Source organism: Pseudochaenichthys georgianus, chromosome 14, assembly GCF_902827115.2.
Source record: "Pseudochaenichthys georgianus chromosome 14, fPseGeo1.2, whole genome shotgun sequence".
Lineage (NCBI taxonomy): Eukaryota > Metazoa > Chordata > Actinopteri > Perciformes > Channichthyidae > Pseudochaenichthys > Pseudochaenichthys georgianus.
Genome location: NC_047516.1, coordinates 38,365,957 through 38,389,170, shown reverse-complemented (window position 1 = coordinate 38,389,170; position 23,214 = coordinate 38,365,957). Strand labels below are relative to the sequence as shown.

The window sequence follows — 23,214 nt, the reverse complement described above, 5'->3', positions numbered from 1 at the left end:
ATAATATTGCCTAACGGAAGCATATATAATGTGAACAAAATAGGTCCGAGCACTGAGCCCTGTGGCACTCCATGGCTAACTTTGGTTTGCGTGGAAGATTCATCGTTAACACGTACAAACTGAGAGCGTTCAGATAGATAGGACCTAAACCAGCCTAAAGCAGTTCCCTGTATGCCAACTAAGTGCTCTAGTCTTTGCAATAGGATATCATGGTCGATAGTATCAAATGCAGCACTAAGATCGAGCAAAACAAGAATAGAGACAAGTCCCTTGTCTGAGGCTATTAGAATATCATTTGTGACTTTAACCAGAGCTGTCTCTGTGCTATGATGTGTTCTAAAGCCAGACTGAAAATCTTCAAATAAATCATTGTTTTTTAAGTAATCACACAACTGTTTTGCGACCGCTTTCTCAAGAATTTTTGAGAGGAACGGAAGATTAGAAATAGGTCTATAGTTGGCTAAAACCTCTGGATCGAGGTTGTGCTTTTTAAGAAGCGGTTTTATCACTGCTACTTTGAATGATTGTGGAACATAGCCTGATAATAAAGACATATTCATAATATTTAATAAAGAAGTGCTAATTAATGGAAAAACTTCCTTCAACAGCTTAGTTGGAATTGGGTCTAACATACACGTTGATGGTTTAGAAGAGAGAATCATTGAATGTAATTGTTCAAGGTTAATGGCTGAAAAGCATTCTAGTTTACTATCTAGTGTAATATTAGAACTTACGATTCCGGGAGCTGTTGATAACACTATACTGGTCGAAGGCAAGAGGTCATTAATTTTGTTTCTAAGAGTAACAATTTTATCGTTAAAAAAGCACATAAAATCATTACTACTGAGTGCTAAGGGAATAGAAGGCTCAATCGAGCTGTGGCTCTCTGTCAGCCTGGCTACAGTGCTGAAAAGAAATCTTGCATTATTCTTATTCTCATCTATTAATGAAGAGTAGTAGGCTGCTCTCGCTTTACGCAGTGCTTTCTTATATTCATTGAGAGTAATATGCCAAATTAAACGAGATTCTTCAAGTTTAGTGGAACGCCATATCCTTTCAAGTTGTCTAGACTTTTGCTTTATTTTGCGGGTTTCGGCATTATGCCATGGAGCTAATCTATGTTGTTTTATTTTCTTCTTTTTCAAAGGAGCAACAGAATCTAATTTTATTCGCAGCGCATCTATAGCACTATCAACAACATGATCAATTTGGGGTGGTGTACATTTTGTATAAGTTTCCTCCCCTACATGCAGACATGCTATCGAGTTAAGTATTGGTTGAATCTCTTCCTTAAATGTGGCTATAGCACTAACAGATAGGTTTCTGCTGCAAGAGCTTTTGACTAATGCTTTGTAGTCTAGTAACAGTACTTCAAAAGTTACTAAGAAATGGTCGGATAAAGCAGGATTATGCGGTTCGACTAATAGTTGCTCAATTTCAATACCATAAGTCAGAACAAGGTCGAGAGTGTGATTATAACAGTGGGTTGGTTATTTACACTCTGACAGAAACCAACAGAATCTAATATAGAGTTAAATGCAACAGTAAGGCTATTTTTATCATCGTCAACATGAATATTAAAGTCACCTACGATAATTACTTTGTCTGTTTTAAGAACCAAAGTTGATAAAAACTCAGAGAATTCTGATAAGAATTCTGAATAAGGACCTGGTGCACGATACACTGTAACAAATAAGATTGGCTGCAAAGTTTTCCAGGTCGGATGCGTAAGACTAAAAACGAGGCTTTCAAAAGAGGTATAATTACATTTTGAGTGTATTGAGGAGTGAGGAGTGTATTCTTCTGGAGGATTTTCTTTGTATGTGTGCGATTCATCCTTTCACATTCACTTATATACTGTATATTCTTCAAAGCTTTAACTAACATACTGTATCGTTTATCTGCTGCTTCTGCTGAAGTCTAACGGAGATACAAAAGGATTCGTGGTCTCAGAGATTAGCAGCAGCCATGCTGTACTGTGTATGCTGAAATATATGACGGGTCAGATCTAAAGCGTGCTGTCACAACAGATTATTTTAGCTGCTAACCTCTTTATTCTTCGCTCACAAACACAGAACCCCCAGCTACTTTATTTCTGATTCTTTTTTTCCGCTCACCCCTTTTATGTTTGTTTCGTTCAAAGAGGATGATGTATCAAAGGCACATTAAGAAATTCCATATGCCAAAGGCTGATAATCAGTGGGAAAATAACCACAGCGAGGCCCATTTTCAGACTGAGCTGCAGCCTCATTGTCTTCACAGACATCTTTTAAATAAGCGTTCCTTCTCAGTGTTTGTCTGAGTAACAAAAGCTTTTGTTGCCTCTTCTTGAACACATTTCACTTCAACTTCCTTTCCCTCAAGGCAACGCTGGTAACAGCATCTCCACTCACTCGCTCCCTGGTTCTGTGTGCTTTCTGTCTGTAAACAGCTCCTCTCTGCCATTCTGCTTCTATTTCCTTCTCTCCCCTTGCTTGGATTCATCAATTTAAATCCTGCCTCACCATATCCCCTCGCTCTCTCTTTTTAAATGCCTATATCCCTCAAGCATCTGCTCTCTTTTTTTTGTACCTCCTCCTCCGAATTTGCTCCCCTCGCCCTCCACACAAATATCTTTCTCTCTGTCCATTTTCTACTCCATTTTCCTCTGTGCCCTTGAGTTTGAGGATGGCATTTCAGGGACAAAGAAAGGGTACATTATCTTCTGCAGGCCTCTCCCGAGACTTCCTCGCCCTTTTTGCTTTCTTCTCCCCCCCCCACCTTCTCCTGGCTGTCCCTAATGTGCTGCCATGTCCTGTCACCTTGATGGCAGAGCACAGCACTCCTCACTAATGACTCCTTAACACAGACTGACAATCAGAAGAGTAAAGTTAAGGAGGAAGCTTCACTGAAAACACTGAAATATTGACTTTAATTAAATGTATTATGTCAATAGATTTCACATAACTTTATTAGGTTAGTTGAAAGTAATAATATTAAGCTTAACCTATTTACACTTAATATCATTGCTTTTAACTGTCCGTCTCGTCGTGGCAACAGACACTGAAAGCAAGAGCTCCGGTGGCAGGAAATGTAGGTATTGTGAGGGTTCGGGGCCGCAAGTAGATCTCATATCCCGGCGTACCCCCCCTCGATGAGAGCCTGGCAACACCTCTGCTCCCACAGGCAGCAGGCTGGGCGGAGAACCTCTGCCTCGCTGCCGCGTGACAGGGCGGCTGCAAATAAAACGGGTGTGTTGGGCATCTCGCTGATTGCTCTTTCTCAAGACGCAGCATCGACCAAATGAATATCCTTGTCCACGGTGCGGCCGCCGCTGCTTGCTGTGTGATGTCCCTGGCTACGGAAAGGGCTCTTTGGATCGATTTCCTCGGTCACGTGGATGAGGATAAGTCGCAGCTTAGCCGTATGCTGCTTCTTGCTCATCCTCAGAGGAGAGAACACTGTCCCACACTCGCCTCCCCCGCTGTAACTCCAGTTACTCCGTAGAAAGTGCTGTCAAAGCACTGTGCGGGTTCAGGGACGCTATAGCCGGCGTGTTGTTGTCAGAAAACACGTCTCGTCTGGTATAATAGCTCCGATTAATGCATTTCACCGAATTCTTCCACTGTGAAACATAGCGTTAATACGAAGGCACGCGGTGTGTTCAAGGACCTCCGTTGAGGCTCGGCCCTTTTCATGTCGGTTCCCCATGAGCCAATCTTCCTTTCATGGAAGGTTTGGCGGCGGAGAGGGCCACCAGAGAGTACCACAGCTTCTTAGCTGTGGCTCCACAGCTGCGGAAGCTGTAACCCCCTAATCCCACCAGGAGCGTCTACGCTGCGGCTGCGGCGTTTTTAGCGATCGCGGCCACTCTAGTCAATGGGTGCTATTTCACCAGACCCGCTGCGCCACGGCTCGAAACGTCCCAGAAGCTCCTCGCCGCAAGGAATTTCTAAAATATAGGATGAATCCTATTTTTGACGCGGCGCAGCGCGGCGCAGCGCGGCGCAGCGCAGGCATGAAGTGGAACGTTCATCCAACAACTGCGAGGCTGCACACACGACGCTCCACTTCCGCAACGTTTTGAAACGCGCCTGGTGGGTTATGACGCAGGAGGAGGCGCGGCGCAGCGCAGACGCTTCCGGTGGGATCAGGGGGTAAGAGAGGCAAATCTATCATCCCAGGAGGAAATAGGTTTCCTTTTAACAGAAATTCTGGCCCTGTTGCAAAAACGGTGGGTCACGTATTGTAACCCTAGGGCTATAGGCACAGGCGGAGCCCTCTTTTGGACTCTATGCTCTCAGAAAGAGAGAGAGAAAAAATAGAGGGCCACCAGAGAGTACCACAGCTTCTTAGCTGTGGCTCCACAGCTGCTAGCATGTCCCCTTTTATGGGGAATGGAAGCTCAGCTGTGTACTGACATAATGGGTGGACAGGACACTGGGACTGAGTTACTCACTCCAGTTCTGCAACGTCCCTCCTCCATTCAGGGCTGCAAAAAGTTCCACATGTTAAACAGTTACTGGAACTGGAGTAGCCGGGCGATTGGTTCACAACCATCGACCTGAAGGACGCTAACTTTCATGTCAACATTGCTCCAAAACACCTTCCAGGGGATAGCCTACGAGTACAACAGACTACCGTTTGGCTACTCCCTGTCCCCACGCACGTTCAGTGTATGCCCCCGTCGAGAGCGAGGTGTACGCTCCCATCGAAGGAGAGGTGTACACCCCCATCGAGAAAGAGGGCAGGCTATGTGCCACTCTGTCAGAGAACAGACGGACGTCCATGCTTCAGGCAGTTTTCAGACTGTGACAGGGGGCAACGGTGACAGCCCTGACCATCATGCAGACCTTGGGTTTCATGGCGGCTGCTCACCACATGGTACCACTGGGGCTATTGCAAATGCGTCGCCTACAGAGGTGGTTTGCCAGCCTTCGTTTAGATCACAAGAGGCATAAACGACGTCTGGTGACCATCCCCCCCTTCAGTAGAGGGCAACCTCCGATACTGGGGGTCCCCAAAGCATTTGCTGAAGGGGAGGGATCTGCCTAGAGACAGCTATAGGTGGTGGCTGGCCTCTGACAGAGACCCGGCACATCAACCTTCTCGAGCTACAGGAAGTTGTTCTGGACCTACAGCACTTCAAAACCTTACTACAGGGAAAACATGTGCTGGTGAGGATCGACAACCACACCACAGTGGCTTACATCAACAGGCAGGATGGAGTCAGCTCCGTCGCCTTGATGAGCGCAGCGGAGAACCTGTGGTCGTGGGCCTCAGAGAATGTTTTTGTCTCTAAAGGCCCCCCACATTCCGGGACTGGAGAACAGTGGGGCCAGCCTCATGTCAAGAGGCGGGCCCCTGCCAGACGAATGGTGGTTCTCCCTGGCTCTGCAGAACAATCCACCCTTGGGGGTGGACACGTTTGCACACGAGCCGTGGCCAAGATAGCTGCTCTACACCTTTCCAGTGCTGCGTCTCATTCCCCCCCTCCTGGAGGGGGTGAGACGAGAACAGTTGTCTGTGATTCTGGTAGCCCCAGGTCGCCGCTCGGCACCGTGGTACACATAAGTGACACAAATGATGGTGGGCTAACCCTGGACAGTTCCTCAGTTCTGGGGGCGCTGTCTCAGGAGGCGGGTGCAATAGGGGCGTTACCCACTCTGGGTCAACCTCAATCAATCTTTATTTATTTATATAGCACATTTAAAACAACCTTCGGCTGACCAAACCTCTCCAGGCTTGGCTCCTGAAAGGGACAGGCTGAGAAGGAGTGGACTGTCGGACAAGGTTATTCAGACTATCCAGGCAGCAAGAGCGGGATCCACCACAGCCTGTTACAGGTGTTGGGATTCCTGCAGTTACTGGAACTGGTGCAGCCAGGCGATTGGTTCACAACCATCGACCTGAAGGATGCTTACTTTCATGTAGAAATTTCTAGAAAGACAAAACAGGAAGTATTTGCGTTTTGCAAGAGCAGTCCCATACCTTACCAGAAGGTGGGGTATCTGGGGATTTTGCTCGATGCAGCCCCCATCGAGAGCGAGGTGTACGCCCCATCGAGAAGGAGGGCAGGCTACGTGCCACTCTGTCAGAGAAGAGACAGACATCCCTGCTTCAGGCCAACCTGATCTCACCAGAATGCGTGACTCCACCACGACTCCTTAACACCACAATGCGTGGTGGAGTCACGAACTTTGTTACATTTACGTGTCTGCACCACGCAAACAACCCCAATGTAAAGTGAATGAGGCTCCTTTGTCGTGGTGCACACACGCATTTCTACAACGTGCATTGTGTGTAATGCAACTGTTATTTTTATTAAATTACAAGTTAGTTAAGTTATAAGTTAGTTTTTAAGGAAGGCCAGAGCTTCAGCTGTGTCAAATAGATTGTTCCCTTCAGTTAACGTTATTTAAAAGATAATGATCATGTCCCCTGTATTGTATTACGAGCGTCCATTCCCATTGGATAACGGAGAATTTTACACCCGGAAGTAAGTAGCCTATTCTCCTTACTGTCGATTGGTTTTACAGTGATATCTGCACTACTCATCGACTAAAAAACACCAAATTGTCCTTGTTAATTACACAACATTGATTGGTTTGAATTGTGTACAATGCTTTTGTATTTTCCCCCTTCGATTCGGAGAAACAAATATATTTTCGGAGTTTTTGGACGGCAGAAGACACTACACTACCCAGAATCCTCAGCTATCGTTTGGGACTACACCATGTGCTTAGCTTGACAAACCCCGTGATCAGTCCTCAACCTCTGTGATTGGATGCGCGACGTTTACACAGAGCGTCCAAAGGGACTTTGAAATGGAATGAAACCCATCGACGGCACACTATTCAAAACAGGAATCGAACGTGTCCTACCCCCCCCCCCCCTCTTAGGTCACAGGCTCCTCCAACAGTGCTACGCAATAAAACAGATGCACAGAAAAAATAGTGAAATAGTGCAATAAGAGTCTATATACAAGTGATTGGCATATGATATATTAGATAAATAATTTCTAAGTAGCTGCCAGATGAATGTTATAGGTGTTTAATAGTCTTCTGGCCTGTGGGATGAAGCTGTCTCTGTGTCTGGTGGTTTTAGTCCAGATGCTGTGGTACCGCCTGCCAGACTGCAGCAGACAGAACCGTTTGTGGCTGGGGTGATGGTGGTCTTTTATAATCCTGAGGGCTTTCTTTAAGGTTAACCTGGTATTTTTAATCCACTACATTTATTTTAGTTACTTTACAGATTTGGATTAATGATGTGAAATATAAACAACCCTTAAATCAGACTTTAGTTACACCTGAATGAAATTCAGTGAAGGTGATTGTCAAGTGCCAACAATCAGGCGAGATATTTGATAGTTGGTTGCTTGAGAAGACTAAATATTTATCTGCAGATCCGTTTAAAGCATATTCATTACTCGTTATTCTCTAATAGTTCATTAAAGACTGTATATAATTGCTATTTTGCACATCCCTTTCAAGATTTCAAGATTTTCTAAGGTTTATTGACATATCATATACACAACAGTGTAGTTATGCAATGAATGAACAACTTGGGTCACAGGTTCCTCAACAGTGCATTACAAGACATCTATCAATGTGTGTACCTCCACCATTACACTGTCGTATTCTGCACATTTCTTTAATTAAAGCTTTAAGGCACTAAACTGTTTTACTCTAGATACCATTTGAGTATCTTCTTGATATTTTCTATTCTATATTTATATAATTGACCTTCTACTTTCCCACTATTTTGTATGTACTCTTAATATTTGAATGTTTTCATAAAATATAACACATTCAAAAGTGCGTTACAAAAATGAAAGACATTAAAAAAAAGGCATTTTAAACAGTCATTAAAAAGCAACACAATCTTCCTGCATTGCAATTACTCTAAACGTGTAATAACGTGCTTTAACCAGTAGGTGGTTTGGGTTAAAAGCATAGGTTAAAAGGCTGTCAAGTTTACAGTGTTAACAAAATAAAATATACTGCTGTTTCCGGTTTAGTTTACGACGAATATTATTTTGTTATTGTTTTGATATTTGTAACACAAAAGCGATGGAAAAACCCATAGCAACCAAAAAAGAAGAAGTCTTAACATGACCCAGTCGTCTAGTAGTTAATAAAAAACAATAATATCAAAACAAAATATTACTACTAACTTTATTGTGAAATTAAAACAGAACGGTAAAAGAATAGTTTCCGGTGTATTCTGATGCCCGATCTCTGTAGATAAATAAAGAACTACGACAGATGTGTAATATTTAATGCAGCCAAACCATTTATTACAATGCATTCATGTGATGACTATCAAAGAGTAAAGCAAGCACTGCTGAATAAAGTATGATTTTCTCTTTTACGAAACGTTTTTTTTCATATGGAATGCAGTTGGAGGTCAACCAATCAAAGAACTTGAGGACTGATCACGGGGTTCATGGTGTAGTCCCAAACGATAGCTGAGGATTCTGGGTAGTGTAGTGTCTTCTGCCGTCCAAAAACTCCGAAAAAATATTTGTTTCTCCGAATCGAAGGGGGAAAATACAAAAGCATTGCACACAATTCAAACCAATCAATGTTGTGTAATTAACAAGGACAATCTGGTGTTTTTTAGTCGATGAGTAGTGCAGATATCACTGAGATCAATCGACAGTAAGGAGAATAGGCTACTTACTTCCGGGTGTAAAATTCTCCGTTATCCAATGGGAATGGACGCTCGTAATACAAGACATGATCATTATCTTTTAAATAACGTTAACTAAAGGGAACAATCTATTTGACACAGCTGAAGCTCTGGCCTTCCTTAAAAACAAACTAATTTAATAAAATTAACAGTTGCATTACACACAATGCACGTTGTAGAAATGCGTGTGCACCACGACAAAGGAGCCTCATTCACTTTACATTGGGGTTGTTTGCGTGGTGCCGACACGCAAATGTAACAAAGTTCGTGACTCCACCACGCATTGTGGTGTTAAGGAGTCGTGGTGGAGTCACGCATTCTGGTGAGATCAGGTTGCTTCAGGCAGACTGAACATTGGTGGGAGGAAAGGAGTCTAGAGCCTCTGTCCGGTACATTGGGCTCTATTCTATCCTATCTACAGCTAATGGTGGACAAGGGGCTTGCTCATGCCACAGTCAAGATGTATGCAGCAACCATCTCGTCCTGTCATGAGGGATTTAGCGGCAGACCAGTCTTTAGCCAACCGCTTATGAAGCGTTTTTTGCAGGGGATCAGGAGACAGCGCCCAGTGGTGCATGTCTCCACCCCGCAATAAGAACTGCCATTGGTGCCTGTGGGCACTCTACATGTGGTGTGGCTGTGTCGACAGCCTTGTTCAACGGTGTGAGTGTGGAGGACATATGTACGGCGGCGTCTTGGTCAACGCCAAGCCCGTTCATAAGGTTCTATCTCTTGGACATGTCTGGCTCTTTCTCATTGTCTGTGCTTGCTGGGGCAACACAGGACTGGTGAAAAGAGGGGGGCTGTGGGTCGGTAAGCTGTATCCGACCCCCTGGGACATAGTACACTTACGTTTTCCCATGCTACTTAGGGACCTGGGAAACGTTGTGTGCAGTGTGTAGTCACTTGCGCTGGCACCTGCAGGATGGAGCTTTGGGCTTATTCAGACCAATTAGGCTCTACCCAGCCAAGTAAGCTGCGGCCGTGACTTCTCCACGGTCACAACCGGGTGATAGGAAATTGGGGTGCGATGGCTGTTAACCAAGGCCCGGTCAGGGGCAGTGTGGTGGGTCGATGTTGAGGGATGACAGGGCATTTATCCATCGGGGTTACACCCACTGTACCCATAGAGTCCAGTAGAGGGCGGAGCCTGTGTGAGATACAACGGGGGGTTACGTATTGTAACCCTTGTCCTATAAGCATATATATTTATATATATATAATGTGAGCGTGCGCGCGCATTCAGGTAGGCTCGCCCGGATTGGCCGGCTATGTTTATACAACTTCAGTGTGTGAACGCTCGCGTATCAATGATGAGAGTAGTACCCATAGAGTCCAGTAGAGGGCTCCGCCTGTGCTTATAGACTAGGGTTATAATGCGTAACCCCCCGTTTTTTCTATATGTTCTTCTAGAATGCATATAAGTGTTTTCTGATCTGTACTCTATCAGCAGGACAACCTAGGGAGTGTGCCTCCATAAGTGAGAACATAAAATGTTTATTATATGACCGTTTTTACCTTTGCTATCTAATGTAGCTGCTTTCCTATAAGCTGTACATCAAATGGATAAAGGAGAAATACATTATTTTGTTAGCAGATGCTAACTGTGAGGTATACGTAGGGTGCTTTTATTGCAATTAACTGTAGGAAACCCCGCTATGGTATAAAACAAAGCTTTAATAGCTCTGTTACAGCTGGTATTGTCAAGTGTCTTAGGACACATAGAGAAAGATTGATTATTGAAAAGTGTCAGTGTAAAGGATAGCTGCTCATGATGCTGATGTGAAGTTCTCTGCTGTAAAACGGCTGCCTGATGTGAGGACGTGGAGAATGTTCTGCAGCTGGCAGCTTGACTTATTACCTCTCCTCAGAGGAAGGCAGGGCGTATTTAAGTGACACTGTGGTCTCTATTGGCGAAATGTAGTTCCCTCTTTAGAGAGAAAGCCAAGCAGAAAAAGGAACAGAGTGGAACCTTCAAACCTACATGAGTCCTCCTGATACTCCTCGTCAGCTGATCATTGAGCCAGTGAGAACTTGTCTCATAACAACCTTCCCAGGTGCAATTCAGCAGAGTGCCTAAACCCAGCAAAGTGAAACCGTGTGAAATGTATTAGCGTCACCTACGTACATCTTGGGAGGAGGCTTGAAGTCAATTACGCCTTTTGTTCTTTATGTTGAGTGCTGTATTAAGTGCCTCTGTCAAGCGTGTCAAATTGAAACAGGAAATAGAAGCAGGAATGGCGTTCTCCTCCGTTCACATTGACACTTCTTTGTAGCCGCCCTGCTGCGCTCGCAGGCGTGTGAGTCTCCAAAAAGGAGCAGAATATGAATGTTCTGACAGACAATTGATAATGAGCAGCGGCTGAACAAAGCACTAATCACCAAGTGTTGTACGATCCTCAGAAAAATGTCAGTCAGCTCAAGAACTGGGGTTGAAAGTTTTAACATACATGTAGCTGTGTGAGTGTGGATCAGGTGGTGAGAGAAGGAACCTGTCGCTGCTCCTGCTCCTCAACATCTGGGTTTTTACACCAACATAGATTCTCTTCTTCCCAGAACGTTTCTCACTGCACTGCATCACATTATAAATGGACACGATATTTTGGATGTTAAACCAATTGTTTGACAACTAATCACTCAACCTATGCTATACAGTAGCATAGATTAGGGATTGGTTAAAGTTCAACTAATATACTCTAAGAAAGTAGGTATGTATGTTCAAGAATTGTTACGTATACTAAAAAGATAGTATATTAAATGTTCACAGAACACAAGAATACAATTGTTGAATTGTTGAATCATAACATTGCAACTGTTTAACAAGCTCTATGTAGGCTTACTATCCAAGAGATCGAAGTAATACTGTATAATACATCTAAATATAATATAATGAATAGGTAGATGACTTAGAGTTGTAATAGTTATCTTCACCATTCTCCTGCACCAGTGTGAACTGCAAAAAAGGAATTTTAAGAAAGTAAAAAAAACTTGTTTTTGGGAAACAATTCTTATTTTTCGTCTTAAAACTAAAATTATCTTGTTAAGAATGTTTTGCTTAAGAAAAGTATTCTTACTTTGAGAAATATATCTTATATTGAGCTAGAAGTAACCAGTAACAAGTTACAGCATCGGTTTGCATACATTCCCGGCATGGAACAGATTTATTTTTTCTTATTTTAAGAAATAAACCATCAAACAACTTGTCGAGAGCTGTCTATTCACTTTTCACATTGCCATTGAGACAACTGTGGTGTGGTATACACACACACACAAACACACACACACACACACACACACACACACACACACACACACACACACACACACACACACACACACCAAAAATACAAGTAGAAGTATTGCACGGCACTCATTGATCAAAATTGAAAACAGTTTAAAATGACCACGCAATGTTATTACAAGTGTTCATGTTTGAATAAAAAAAAGTCTAAATATAAGAATGTTTCTGCTGTCTTAATTTAAGATAAATGCAATTATATAGAGGTGTGTGGCGCAGTGGAGTAGTGCGTTGGTGTTGGGATCAGGGGAGCACAGGTTCAAACCCCACTGCAGTCAGCATGTCGTTGTGTCCCTGAGACGCTTCACCACAAAGTGCTCCTGTGGGAGTGCCCACAGGACTGAGTATGTCAGTCGCTTTGGATAAAAGCGTCTAACAAGTGACATGTCATGTATTATGCCAATTAAAGAATGTAATTATTTTGAATGCTTTATATGCTGATTTTTAAACTTAATTTAAGATTTATATTCTATGTTTAAGACAAAGTCACTAATATATTGTGTAAATTAAAGCCAATGATTCTTATTGTAAGCTTTCTTCGCTAATTATAAATCATTCTTAGTCAACTCAACCAAAACACTGATCTTAAGTTATTCTTTCTTAAGTAATTCAGGAATCATTGCTTGTAATAAGCTACATGTGCTTACATTCTTCATTTGTGTCTAGTTCCAAGGCCCATCACGGTCTTTCAGTCGCTAGATTCTAGTTTTAAGAATGCTAGCCAAGGTGTGGCTCACCCCATTGGCAGATTGATTTGCTTGATACAGGAACATCTCACCTGATTCAAGAATATCTTGCTTGTTTTTGGAAGGGCTGTCTTTGCAGTGTGGCGATGTACCTTCTTGAGTCAGGACGATGGAGCTGTTGACTTCTCACATTTACATTGCATTTCTAACGTTCTTTCGCTTTGTGTGTGACCTTCTGTAGGGGACCTGGGATCAGACGATGATTACCTGGAAATCCCATCCATCTCCAGACACAGGGCGGGGACGTATGAATGCACAGCCGTCAACGATATCGACACGGACGTCCAGACTGTGGACATAACTGTCAACTGTAAGTCAGTGATTTCACCGAAGAAAATGTTCTCTTTCAATGAACTGTGCTGAAATGATAAGTCGATTACCATCGAGTCATGAGGTGATGGAAACAATGACAACACATGTCATTATCATATAATAATTGTAACTATTTGTCAAGAACAAGTGACGCATATTTAAAGTTCCCGGCTTCACACATTCTGTTCTCTATCATCAACGGAGATGTTGGACTGACACAAATAACAGGTGATTTCAGGAGGCTGTTCGACATACCAGTATCTACCATTTCAGAGTAATCAAGATGTTAATGAAACATGAAACAAATGTGCTTAGTTACCCTGATAATAAGCAACGTTTTAGTTTTGGACATTTACTTAAACTTAAAAGTCACCTATTAAACTATATTGTAGGTCTCAGATATATACAGAACCTGTCTCTGATTGGCTGAAACACCAAACAGATCATTGCAGCGTCCCATAATCCCCTCTGTTTCAGCCCTATTCCAAAAGTGCTGATTCTGTGTTTGTAGCTTTAAATGCTAATGAGCTGCTGCTGAGAAGATTGGTTAAAAAACACAATGGTGGAGATTCAGGTGATAAGGTGTTGTTGTTGCTTGTAGATGTTCCAGCTGTGTCAGAGGGCAGAGACGTGGGGGTGACTCTGGGCCAGCGGGGGGTTCTGGAGTGTGAGGCGGACGCTGTGCCCGAGCCAGAGTTTGAGTGGTACAAAGAGGACAGAAGGTAACTATTTCCGACATTTTAAGCAGTCAAAGAATCGAGCACTGAAAAAAATTAAGCGTTGACTTTAATTCAATGTATTATCTCAACGCATTTCACATAACCGTATTAGGTTAGTTGAAAGCAATAATATTAAGTTGAACTTAATATATTTTATTTAAACATATTATTATTGCTTTCAACTAACCTAATACGGTGATGTGAAATCTGTTGACATAATACATTCAATATGTGAAAATATCTCACGTTCATCTGGCAGAGACTTTGAAAGAACTACAGAAACACAGGTGACATGTTGCATGCGTCCCCGTCTTCCTCACATTCAGGATCTACGCTGGCATTGACGGCATGGAGATCTCGAACACTGGGTCGTTGTCCAAGCTGACTTTTTTTAACGTGTCTGATGCAGATTACGGCAACTACACTTGTGTCGCCAGCAACAAACTTGGGAGCTCAAACACAAGCTTCCTTATGTATGGTGAGTACAACAATCTACGACAGGATGCTACTACAGAAAGTCAATATGACTAAAGAGCTGCAGTGTATTTTGTAGGGATGTAACGATATACCGAATATCGCGGTATCGCGGTAAATAAACGTCCCAATACCGTCGTGAGACTGACAAAATCTACCACGTAGGTTACAACATGAACATAAAACAACAGAACACAAAAGGACATGGTATTTACAGGGCTACATTTACACACCTAGAGACATTGACAAGTACCAACAGTATATTTATATCTCGCCCTGTCAATAAGCCTCACCTTCTTCTGACAGACAGGATCGTAAAATGTCCATCATAATCCCTTATTACCCGTCGGATCTGAACAGTTCAACGGGGGGGGGGGGGTGTTATGCACCTCGCGGGATCGCACACAGCGTAAAGCAAAACCTCCCAGACATGTGTTGATCTTTACGGCAAAGTACGGTTTGGAAACTATATCATGTCCTTTGGGAGGGCATGCATAACACGGCATAACACCAGAGCCTCGCTGCGGGGAAACGTTGGCGCTGTTCCGAGTTTGTTCTAATCTGTCAAAATGACAGACTGCTTTCAGATTTTTCCGTCATTGATAAATTAAATATTCGGTGAACGCGACCACTGCTGTCCCAGCAACATCAGTACCAAGCGAGAGAGTGTTTTCCAGAGCAGGGGATATTGTAAACGCCCAAACATCCCAGTTTATATATATATATATATATATAAATACCTGGAAATGTGGATATGCTCATATTCCTAAAAACCTGTCTGATGATGCCGAGTGAGTGACTAGTGAGTTTGAGTTGAGTTACTTGAAAAACTAAAGTGACACTTGATTTATTTTATTGCAGGGTCTGATTATTAAATACTGCTATTCTACTCAAATGCTGTACAAATCAGATTTATTATGTAATAAAGAAACATTTTTCGGGTAAAAAAATGTGTTATTGGAAAAAAAAATTCCCCTTTATTATTCAATATCGCGATAAATACCTTACCGTGGACTTGTTATCGCGATATTATCGTACCGTGAGTTTTTGGTATCGTTACATCCCTAGTATTTTGCAATACAAGTAACAATGACAATTATAATAATATTCTGCAAAATACTCTCAATTTCGCTAACTTTTATCGGTGTTATTCAAACTTTATCCATTTGGTGAAAGTTATAGCTGTTTTTCAAACATAGAAATATCTCTTTTTCTGACTCAATATCTTGATACAGTTGTGCATTCATGTGCAGGCGAACACAGCTTGTGCTGAGTTAATATACACAGTTAAAACATAAGAAGTCACTATCTTTTTTCACATGATTTGATTATTACACCTACAGTTAGTTTAGTTTATGCTTCTGTGATGTTCAGCCTGTTCAGAATGAGCACAGAGTCCCGTAAACTGACGTATTGCTCTTACTTAAGAAAGAGAAAATGAATTCATCGTTTTAATATCACTCTAATTCCATTGAGGGTGAACTCAATTCAAGTACTGTAGTGTTCCAGCGTTTGCCTCTGACACCACCCGACTGGTGAATGTCTGTCGGCTCTGTTCTCTGGTGGAGCACTTGGTAACAATGCACGTGTGTTAATGGTGTGTTGCTGGGCTGTTTCCAATATGTTGCTCTGTTCCACTTGTCTCCCTGGTGTAGTGGTAATTGAACCCACTAGCTCAACGCTATTGCAAGGTTAGTATTCTGCTCCAGCATGCACTTCAACTGCTGTCGATAGAAAGTATTAACTGCATGCTGGCACATGACAAATAACCATTTTCACAAAGTACAACGTGTGCTGCGGTGTCCCTGCAGTTCTAAGCAGTGTGACAAGAAGAGACGAATCACGGCTGGGCTCTTTGATCCTGTCCAAACTCGACCTTCTTTGATATCGCGTCGGTCTCTTCTCGAGTTGACACGCTACAGCTGTTGTATGGCAGCCGCTTTGAAGAAGACTGCTCGTGAGAATCTTTGTGAAAATGGTCATGACAGCTTCGTTCACTAACCATGTTGTCGTATCTTCTCTCTTGCAACCCCAACTGCATCCCTGTGACGTGGCTTTATTTTGATTTGTGCATGCTCTTTTCCCAATGTAAGTATCTGTCATCTTTTATCATTATCATTGTGCTAGTGTGATTGCTTGTACCTCTAGTTATTGCATATGCACTGTACATCCTTCGCACAAGAGAGAGAGCTGCCTCACTGGCAGCTGGAATGTTTCCGGTATCTCCGAGTCGAGATCACAGAGCAGAGATAAACCCTCACACGTCTTGTCCTTTAAAGAGTGCTTGTGACTGGTGCTTGCAGCATCTTGTAAGCAAACCCACTCCATTACCACAATATAATTGTATTAATGGCTTTGATTTTGACTGCGAGTGAACGCCATTATTCTAATCAGCCATATTCAGGATTAGGGATAATCCACTGTTGCAGGGTAATTGGATAGATGCCCCAGAGGAAGCTGCTGGGAACTCATGGAAATCCAAGGGAAATGAGAAGTCATTGTGTTACGAGCCTCAGAGTAGTTCCGATGTGTCCTCATACAATGCATTCGCTTCAGAGGAACTTCCCTCCTCAGTGAAAATGGCCTGATCAAAGTATTAAGTGCTTTCGTGTTTGCAACATACCATTGTGTTGTATCTTAGCTGTGCAAACAGTGTTACACTGGGATACTTAAGGTGCAGACATTTAAGTATTTCTCTAAGAATATGGTTGCATTTTACGAAACCTGAGGACAAACATGTGTCTGCTCCATGTGTTCTAGGCTGCCAAGGTTGTAGCCGGATGTATCGTAGCAGATGATACGGTTTCAGGAGATATGAGAAACTAAATGTTTTCCACACAATCACTTTTCTGGCTCCTTGTTCAGAAAACACTTTCTGCAGCGATTCTCAATTGTTAATGGCAACATGCTGAACAATATCCTTACAAGTTAATGTCTCACTATGACTCCACATAGTTTACACTACTTATGCAATATTTATTATGTTGTACTGAAGTATGTAAGGCCTTACATTTAGACCAAACATTTACACCAAAGAAACATTAACATAGCTAGAAGTGTCCCGGTTGCACACCTGAACATCGTAACATCATTTTAACAAAATGCTTTTGTTTTGAGGGCACTTCTCAGAACTAACAATGTTCTTATGCGCATTCACACTGCAGTACTTTTCCCACAAAGGTTCATGCGAACTCTTTAGTTCTCATGAACTAAGTACAGATCGCGTTCACACCGGAAAAAGTCCCTGGGGGAGGATTAGGCAAATGAAGCCGCTGACGTCACTTCTTCTTCTTCTGCTTTGGGTTTACTGGCAGGCCGCAAACCGCTTCACGGCGTATACTGCCGCCCAAAGTCCCCGGCCGGAAGTCCCCGGAGTTGGGGACTGGCTTCAGTCGAAGCTGCTGGGACTCCCAGCGGCTTCTACTGAAGCTTTCCGAGTAAATCGCCAGAACGCCGACACCTCCTCATCTCCACCGCTCCCATGTTTTATTTTGTGTTGCCATAAGTTAGTCTCTCTGCGTTTCTGCGCTGGGCTAATGCTAATGCTAATAATGCTAATGCAAGGATAATAAAATGGCGGCTTCACAAAACTTTTTGGGAGTTTTACGGGGCGTGGTTTGCAATCCACCCAGCCAATCAGAAATATAGCTCTTTTCTCACTAAAGAGCCCCTCGAAAGTCCCTGCTCTCGAGCAGGGACTTTCGAGGGGGTAAAAAGGTTCGCATTAACTAATTTTAGTACCGGCTCTTTTTGGTGTGAACGCGATCATGAACCTCTGTGGGAAAAGTACCGCAGTGTGAATGCTCCTCTTGTAATAGATAGAAAAGCTCTTTTACCAAAGAGTAGCTGAGCATGTTGAACGTTGCTCCTCCACGCTGCACCTGATGCTGCAGGCCGCGGCATGGTGACCGTCGCACTGAGATAGATGACGCAGCACCAACGTAGCTCACGTCCTGCTACGCTAACAAACTGGATATTGTCTTGTTATTTTACACATGTGCTGTTTATTTATACTTTACAACAAACAGTGGTTTCTGCCTCTGGTGTCCTGCTGTAACCGCGGACTATCATCCAAAGAATGACACATGAGCATACACAGCCTTAGAAAACAATACTCGCTACAGGATGCTTGTTTTTAGCATAGAAACACATAAGAATACATCAGACTAGAATCTAACATTGATTCTCTCATATCTTCTGAGCTGAATTACAATCAGACACAGGCAGATTTAGCAGCATCTGCTAAGTATTGCAAGATAATAACGCATGTTAGGGACACAGAAAGAACACAAATGTAAAGTTGAATTACTGTTGTGTTAGTCGGCTGCTCTCTTCATCCAAACATGTGTAATGATTTGATTCATTATGTTTTGTGGGAGCACATACATGTTTCACGAGTTTGCTTCTGACTGCTTCTTCTTGTGAAGGAAAGGCGCTTTTGTTGTCAGTTCCGCATATGGGCAGTAACACGTCTGGATGTTTGATCCAGAGAGTGTGGTCCACATCAAGAGCCCCTCGAGGAGTTTGGATTAGGAAACACAAATGATAGTTTGGTTTAAATGTTGAAGTCGGACCAGCCGGCAAGACGCCATTGACTTTCTCAGTATGTAATGCAACAACATAAGTTGCTTTAATTTTAACAAAAACATAATTTACAAAACAGCCCTGTATACATCACAGTAATTCTCTTTAGGGTCCTGAATGGCCATCAGCTGATTGGCTGTTCATTTCAAAACAAAGGGCCAGTAGTGATGCCACACTGGAAAAAGACAATTCCACAGTGAAATGTATCTTCGTGTCCCTCTCTCCTGTCAGGACCGAGAGCAGTGCAGGACGGCAGCGGGGGTGCGGCAGGACTCCACCTACACACCTGCCTGCTGGGCCTGGTGTTCCTGCCCTTCCTGCTCAGATTTTGAAGAGGAATGGAATTGAACACAAGTATTTTGTTATGTGTGTGTGTGTGTGTGTTTTTCTTTCATTTTTCAAACGGAACCATGAACTGATGCACATGCAATATCCTGTTAATGTTGACCCAGTTACAAAAGTTTCAGTTTTTTTCAAGGATGTAACAAATGTTTGAGATTTTAATTGAACAGTGTTGGAAATGTTCTCTCTACACTTTATTATTCTGGATTATTTTTACATATATGTTTTAATTGTTTGTTGTTCAAATGGATTTGTCTTAATTTCAACTGCATTGCATATTCATGTTAACTCCAGGAAAAGGCACATTTACAGCAGGAATGAGAGGTGAATGCTAAATACCTCAAAGTGAGACCGTGAAGCAGAAGGAATCTAGGTTACCCTGAGGCGGGAAGCCTGCTATTCTTATATTTTAATGTATGATAATTAACATTCAGTCTGGTTGTTGAAACATAATTGTTTTTGACCTTCAAGTGTTTTTGTTCTCAGCATTATAGTGATATACTTGCAGTTGTGTTATTCTTTTAATTTAATTCAATGATGTTGAGTTTTAAATATTTTTGAGAAGGGAAAATATGAAGTTGTAATTATTTAGGAGAAATATTCGAGTTATTTGTCTGTTTTCTTTTTCTTTTCCAGTACACAAATGGTGATGAATAATTATGTGATAATTATGTAGTTAAAAATGGAGAAAGATTTCACTCCACTTGTGTGGAGTCGACGTCTTATTTACATGATGCTAATGTATTAATGATGTTGCTACTTGTTTGAACATAATGTCATTTCCACACTACACAGTTATTTAAAAATGTTTCCCTGTTTCTGATCCAAACCAGCACTGTAGGGTCTGTGAGGTCATGTTATAGAAAATAAAACACGTTCTGCATGTATTTAGACACCAATACCCCAAAGACTTTAGCGGTTCACACAGCACCATCATTCCTCGGAGTCACGTTTTATATTCACAACATCAAACAACACACACGTATCCCATATTTGTCTTTTCACAAACAAGAGGGCAAACACGTTGTGATTTAATGTAGTTCCAACATGGGGTCATTTTGGAAATCTCAAATGATAGATAAATATAAACCAAAATCTACAGCGTGTGGTTTATGATTGAAGCTTATTTGCATCTGCACCTGGCATTCCAAGTTCTTTTTAAGAAGAACAATAGAATAATTGCGGGCCTGCTGTGCCGTAGTGAGCCACGTGTTATAACCAAGATTGATCTGAGTGAAAACTGTAACTGAGAAAACAGGATATGTGATAACACGAGAAACACATCTCATGTTATAATGTTTTATTATGGAAGCACAGCGGACAGAGGACAGACCTCCTGAAACGTTTCTGTTGTGAGCATGAGGATTGTATGCAACAATCAAGAGCCTCTCACGACACAGCAGCACGAAGTACAGCCAGTGATGTATCTCCTTTGTTTGCTAACAATACACTTGAGATGCACTCGTGTTCCCCCAGCAGAGGAACAGAGCCTGACAGCAGCATCAAAGCAAGCTTTTCTGGTTTCTTGCAGCTGCCGTTTGTGCTTTCTGTAGGCGCTGCAGTCCAGTCATTGAACCGTGTGCAGGAGTAAAGGATTGGTAAGATCCCATTATCACAACATCCAACACGATGGCAAATGATGCGCTTATTAAGAATCCACAGCTCTCACTGAGTTGTTCACATTTCTTTTTTTTAAATCAATGCAAGACAGACTGACTGAGCAGACTCAGAAGGAGGAGAGAGGGATTGAAACAGTTACCTTTCCCTCCGGTTTCCCCTGGATTCCCTCAGCGCCCCTCTGATGTCCTGCAAACGGACTGCTTTGCTTGATGTTTTGAAACAAAGCCAACATCCAAATGAAAAAGGCACGAAGCAGGGTCGTTACTGCATCTGCTGAATCTGACAGGTTCATCACGTTTGTTTCCACGACAACAACAGGGAGACAGAGACAGTGCGTACTGTTGTCTCCAGCAGAGAGATGTGTGGAAGTGATATGCTTATCATTCCATCTGGGCTGATGGCAGCTTTAGGTCCCCCAATGTTAACCACATCTAAGACACACTGCACCGAAAAGACTGAACACATGGACACATTACACATAACTGTATTAGGTTAGTTGAAAGCAATAATATGAAGTTGAACCTAACATTTTGTATTTAAACTTAATATTATTGCTTTTACACAACCCAATACAATGATGTGTCATTGGCTGACATAATGCATTTCATTAAAGTCGTGGTTTCAGTCTGTTCAGTGTGCGTCAGACCTCCTCACAGGGACGCTGCCTTCAGGAACAGTTTGCATGGCATTCATGGCTCACAGCATCATCACTTTTAATTCACGTTTAAAGTTGAAAAGGAGCCAAATGTGCTGAAAATATAATAATTTGCTTAATAACTTAAAACAAAAACACACACACACACAATGACTCTTACTCCATCTCACACCCATGCCACAGATTCTGGTGTCCTGTTTATTTCAGCTTTCATTAATGTTTAGTACAGCCCAGCATACGTCTTCAAAACTGGTCATTTTAGTTTATGAACTACCTCTTAGCAGTTAAATACCAACACTGCAATTCACCGTCATGAGACCAGGGGCCTGTACTACGAAGCCGGTTCAACCTAACCTGGGGCCTGTACTACGAAGCCGGTTCAACCTAACCTGGGGCCTGTACTACGAAGCCGGTTCAACCTAACCTGGGGCCTGTACTACGAAGCCGGTTCAACCTAACCTGATATGTTTGAGTTAGCCGGTTGGCCTAATCCAAAACATACGCGCTCTCGCTAAACGGTCCTACGACGCTGGTTATCAAGTGGATCGCTCCAGCCAGCCGTGTCCTATCTAGTTAGGTGCGCGTTCACATGAAAGGGGTGGTATCTGGAGCATTCGACCAATCACAAACATGGAGAAGCGTACTGACAGCGCAGTGTCATACTTCCTGAATGATAAGTCAACTATAATATTAGACATATGAAGAACTTAAACTCTAAACATCCATGACTTAAACACTTGATCAGGATCAAAGCCACAGAGCTGCACCTGCAAAGTGAATACAGCTGGGAACAGAACAAGTGTTTGAATGCGTACATTAACAGGTTTATGATATCACTGCCCGTCTAAAACACCATCTGACTTTCATTACATTTGTCTCGAGTGTTTCCTCAACTTAATGTGTTGCTTAAAATAATCCTTCTGCATCCAGTCTGTGACGCTGTGAGTGCTGCACGGCCAGATCCGGCTCAGCTGACTCAGATAAGGAGATATATGATACATTATGAAGTGATATGCCGCGGACTGTACTTAATGTACTCTGATCCGGTTACTTATGTTGTGGCCGATATTTAAGTAAGCTTTCTTAACGCTAATGTTATAATAGTCAGATTGCTCTGAAGATGGAGGTGATATTCTATTAATGTTCACGTTCACACAGTCGGTGATTTTTGCCGGCCGTCTTTCCTGCGACGGCAGCTTTTCTGTATTTCCTTTCTCCTGTAATATGACTTGATCGCTTTAAACTCCGCACACTGAGCTCTGATTGGTCAGCAGGCGGTGCTTTCACTGAGTTGAGCTCTTAGCCTGCAGCTAACCTGGTCCCGACCAGGTTAGCTGCTTAGCATATATTACCATGCAGATCTAGCCTGCTAAAAAGAGAACCAGCTTCGTAGGACCGGAAAGCCCAAGTTTTCTTTGAAGTTAGCCGCTAAGCAAAAATCCTGCTTCGTAGTATACCCCCCAGGTCATGGTGGTGTGTGTGTGTGTGTGTGTGTGTGTGTGTGTGTGTGTGTGTGTGTGTGTGTGTGTGTGTGTGTGTGTGTGTGTGTGTGTGTGTGTGTGTGTGTGTGTGTGTGTGTGTGTGTGTGTGTGTGTGTGTGTGTGTGTGTGTGTGTGTGTGTGTGTGTGTGTGAGAGGACATGACACAGACACAATGTGTGCAGCTTATTGCTTTGTCCTTAATATGTGTGATATATATTTTACATGTCATTTCAATTGCAGCAACATGTTTGGGTCAAGCACACTGTTTCTGAGGACAAACCGAAGCAAGAGAGACATTTAGAACATAAAC

At 42.6% G+C, this 23,214-nt stretch overlaps 1 protein-coding gene across 3 annotated transcripts in view; it reads left to right on the top strand.

Annotated features, from left to right (window-relative positions):
- The window catches only part of ntm (neurotrimin), a 639,130-nt gene extending 616,199 nt beyond the window's left edge, over window positions 1-22,931 (top strand). The window contains exons 5-9 of one of the 3 annotated variants that reach the window (XM_034099234.2): window positions 12,899-13,027; window positions 13,631-13,751; window positions 14,075-14,226; window positions 15,878-15,913; window positions 19,038-22,931. In XM_034099234.2, the coding sequence (XP_033955125.1) occupies window positions 12,899-13,027; window positions 13,631-13,751; window positions 14,075-14,226; window positions 15,878-15,913; window positions 19,038-19,138 (539 nt within the window). In that variant the 3' untranslated portion in view covers window positions 19,139-22,931. The remainder of the gene's footprint in view (window positions 1-12,898; window positions 13,028-13,630; window positions 13,752-14,074; window positions 14,227-15,877; window positions 15,914-19,037) is intronic. The other 2 variants (XM_034099236.2, XM_034099235.2) reach the window with 2 other exon arrangements.
- Window positions 22,932-23,214: the final 283 nt, after the last annotated feature.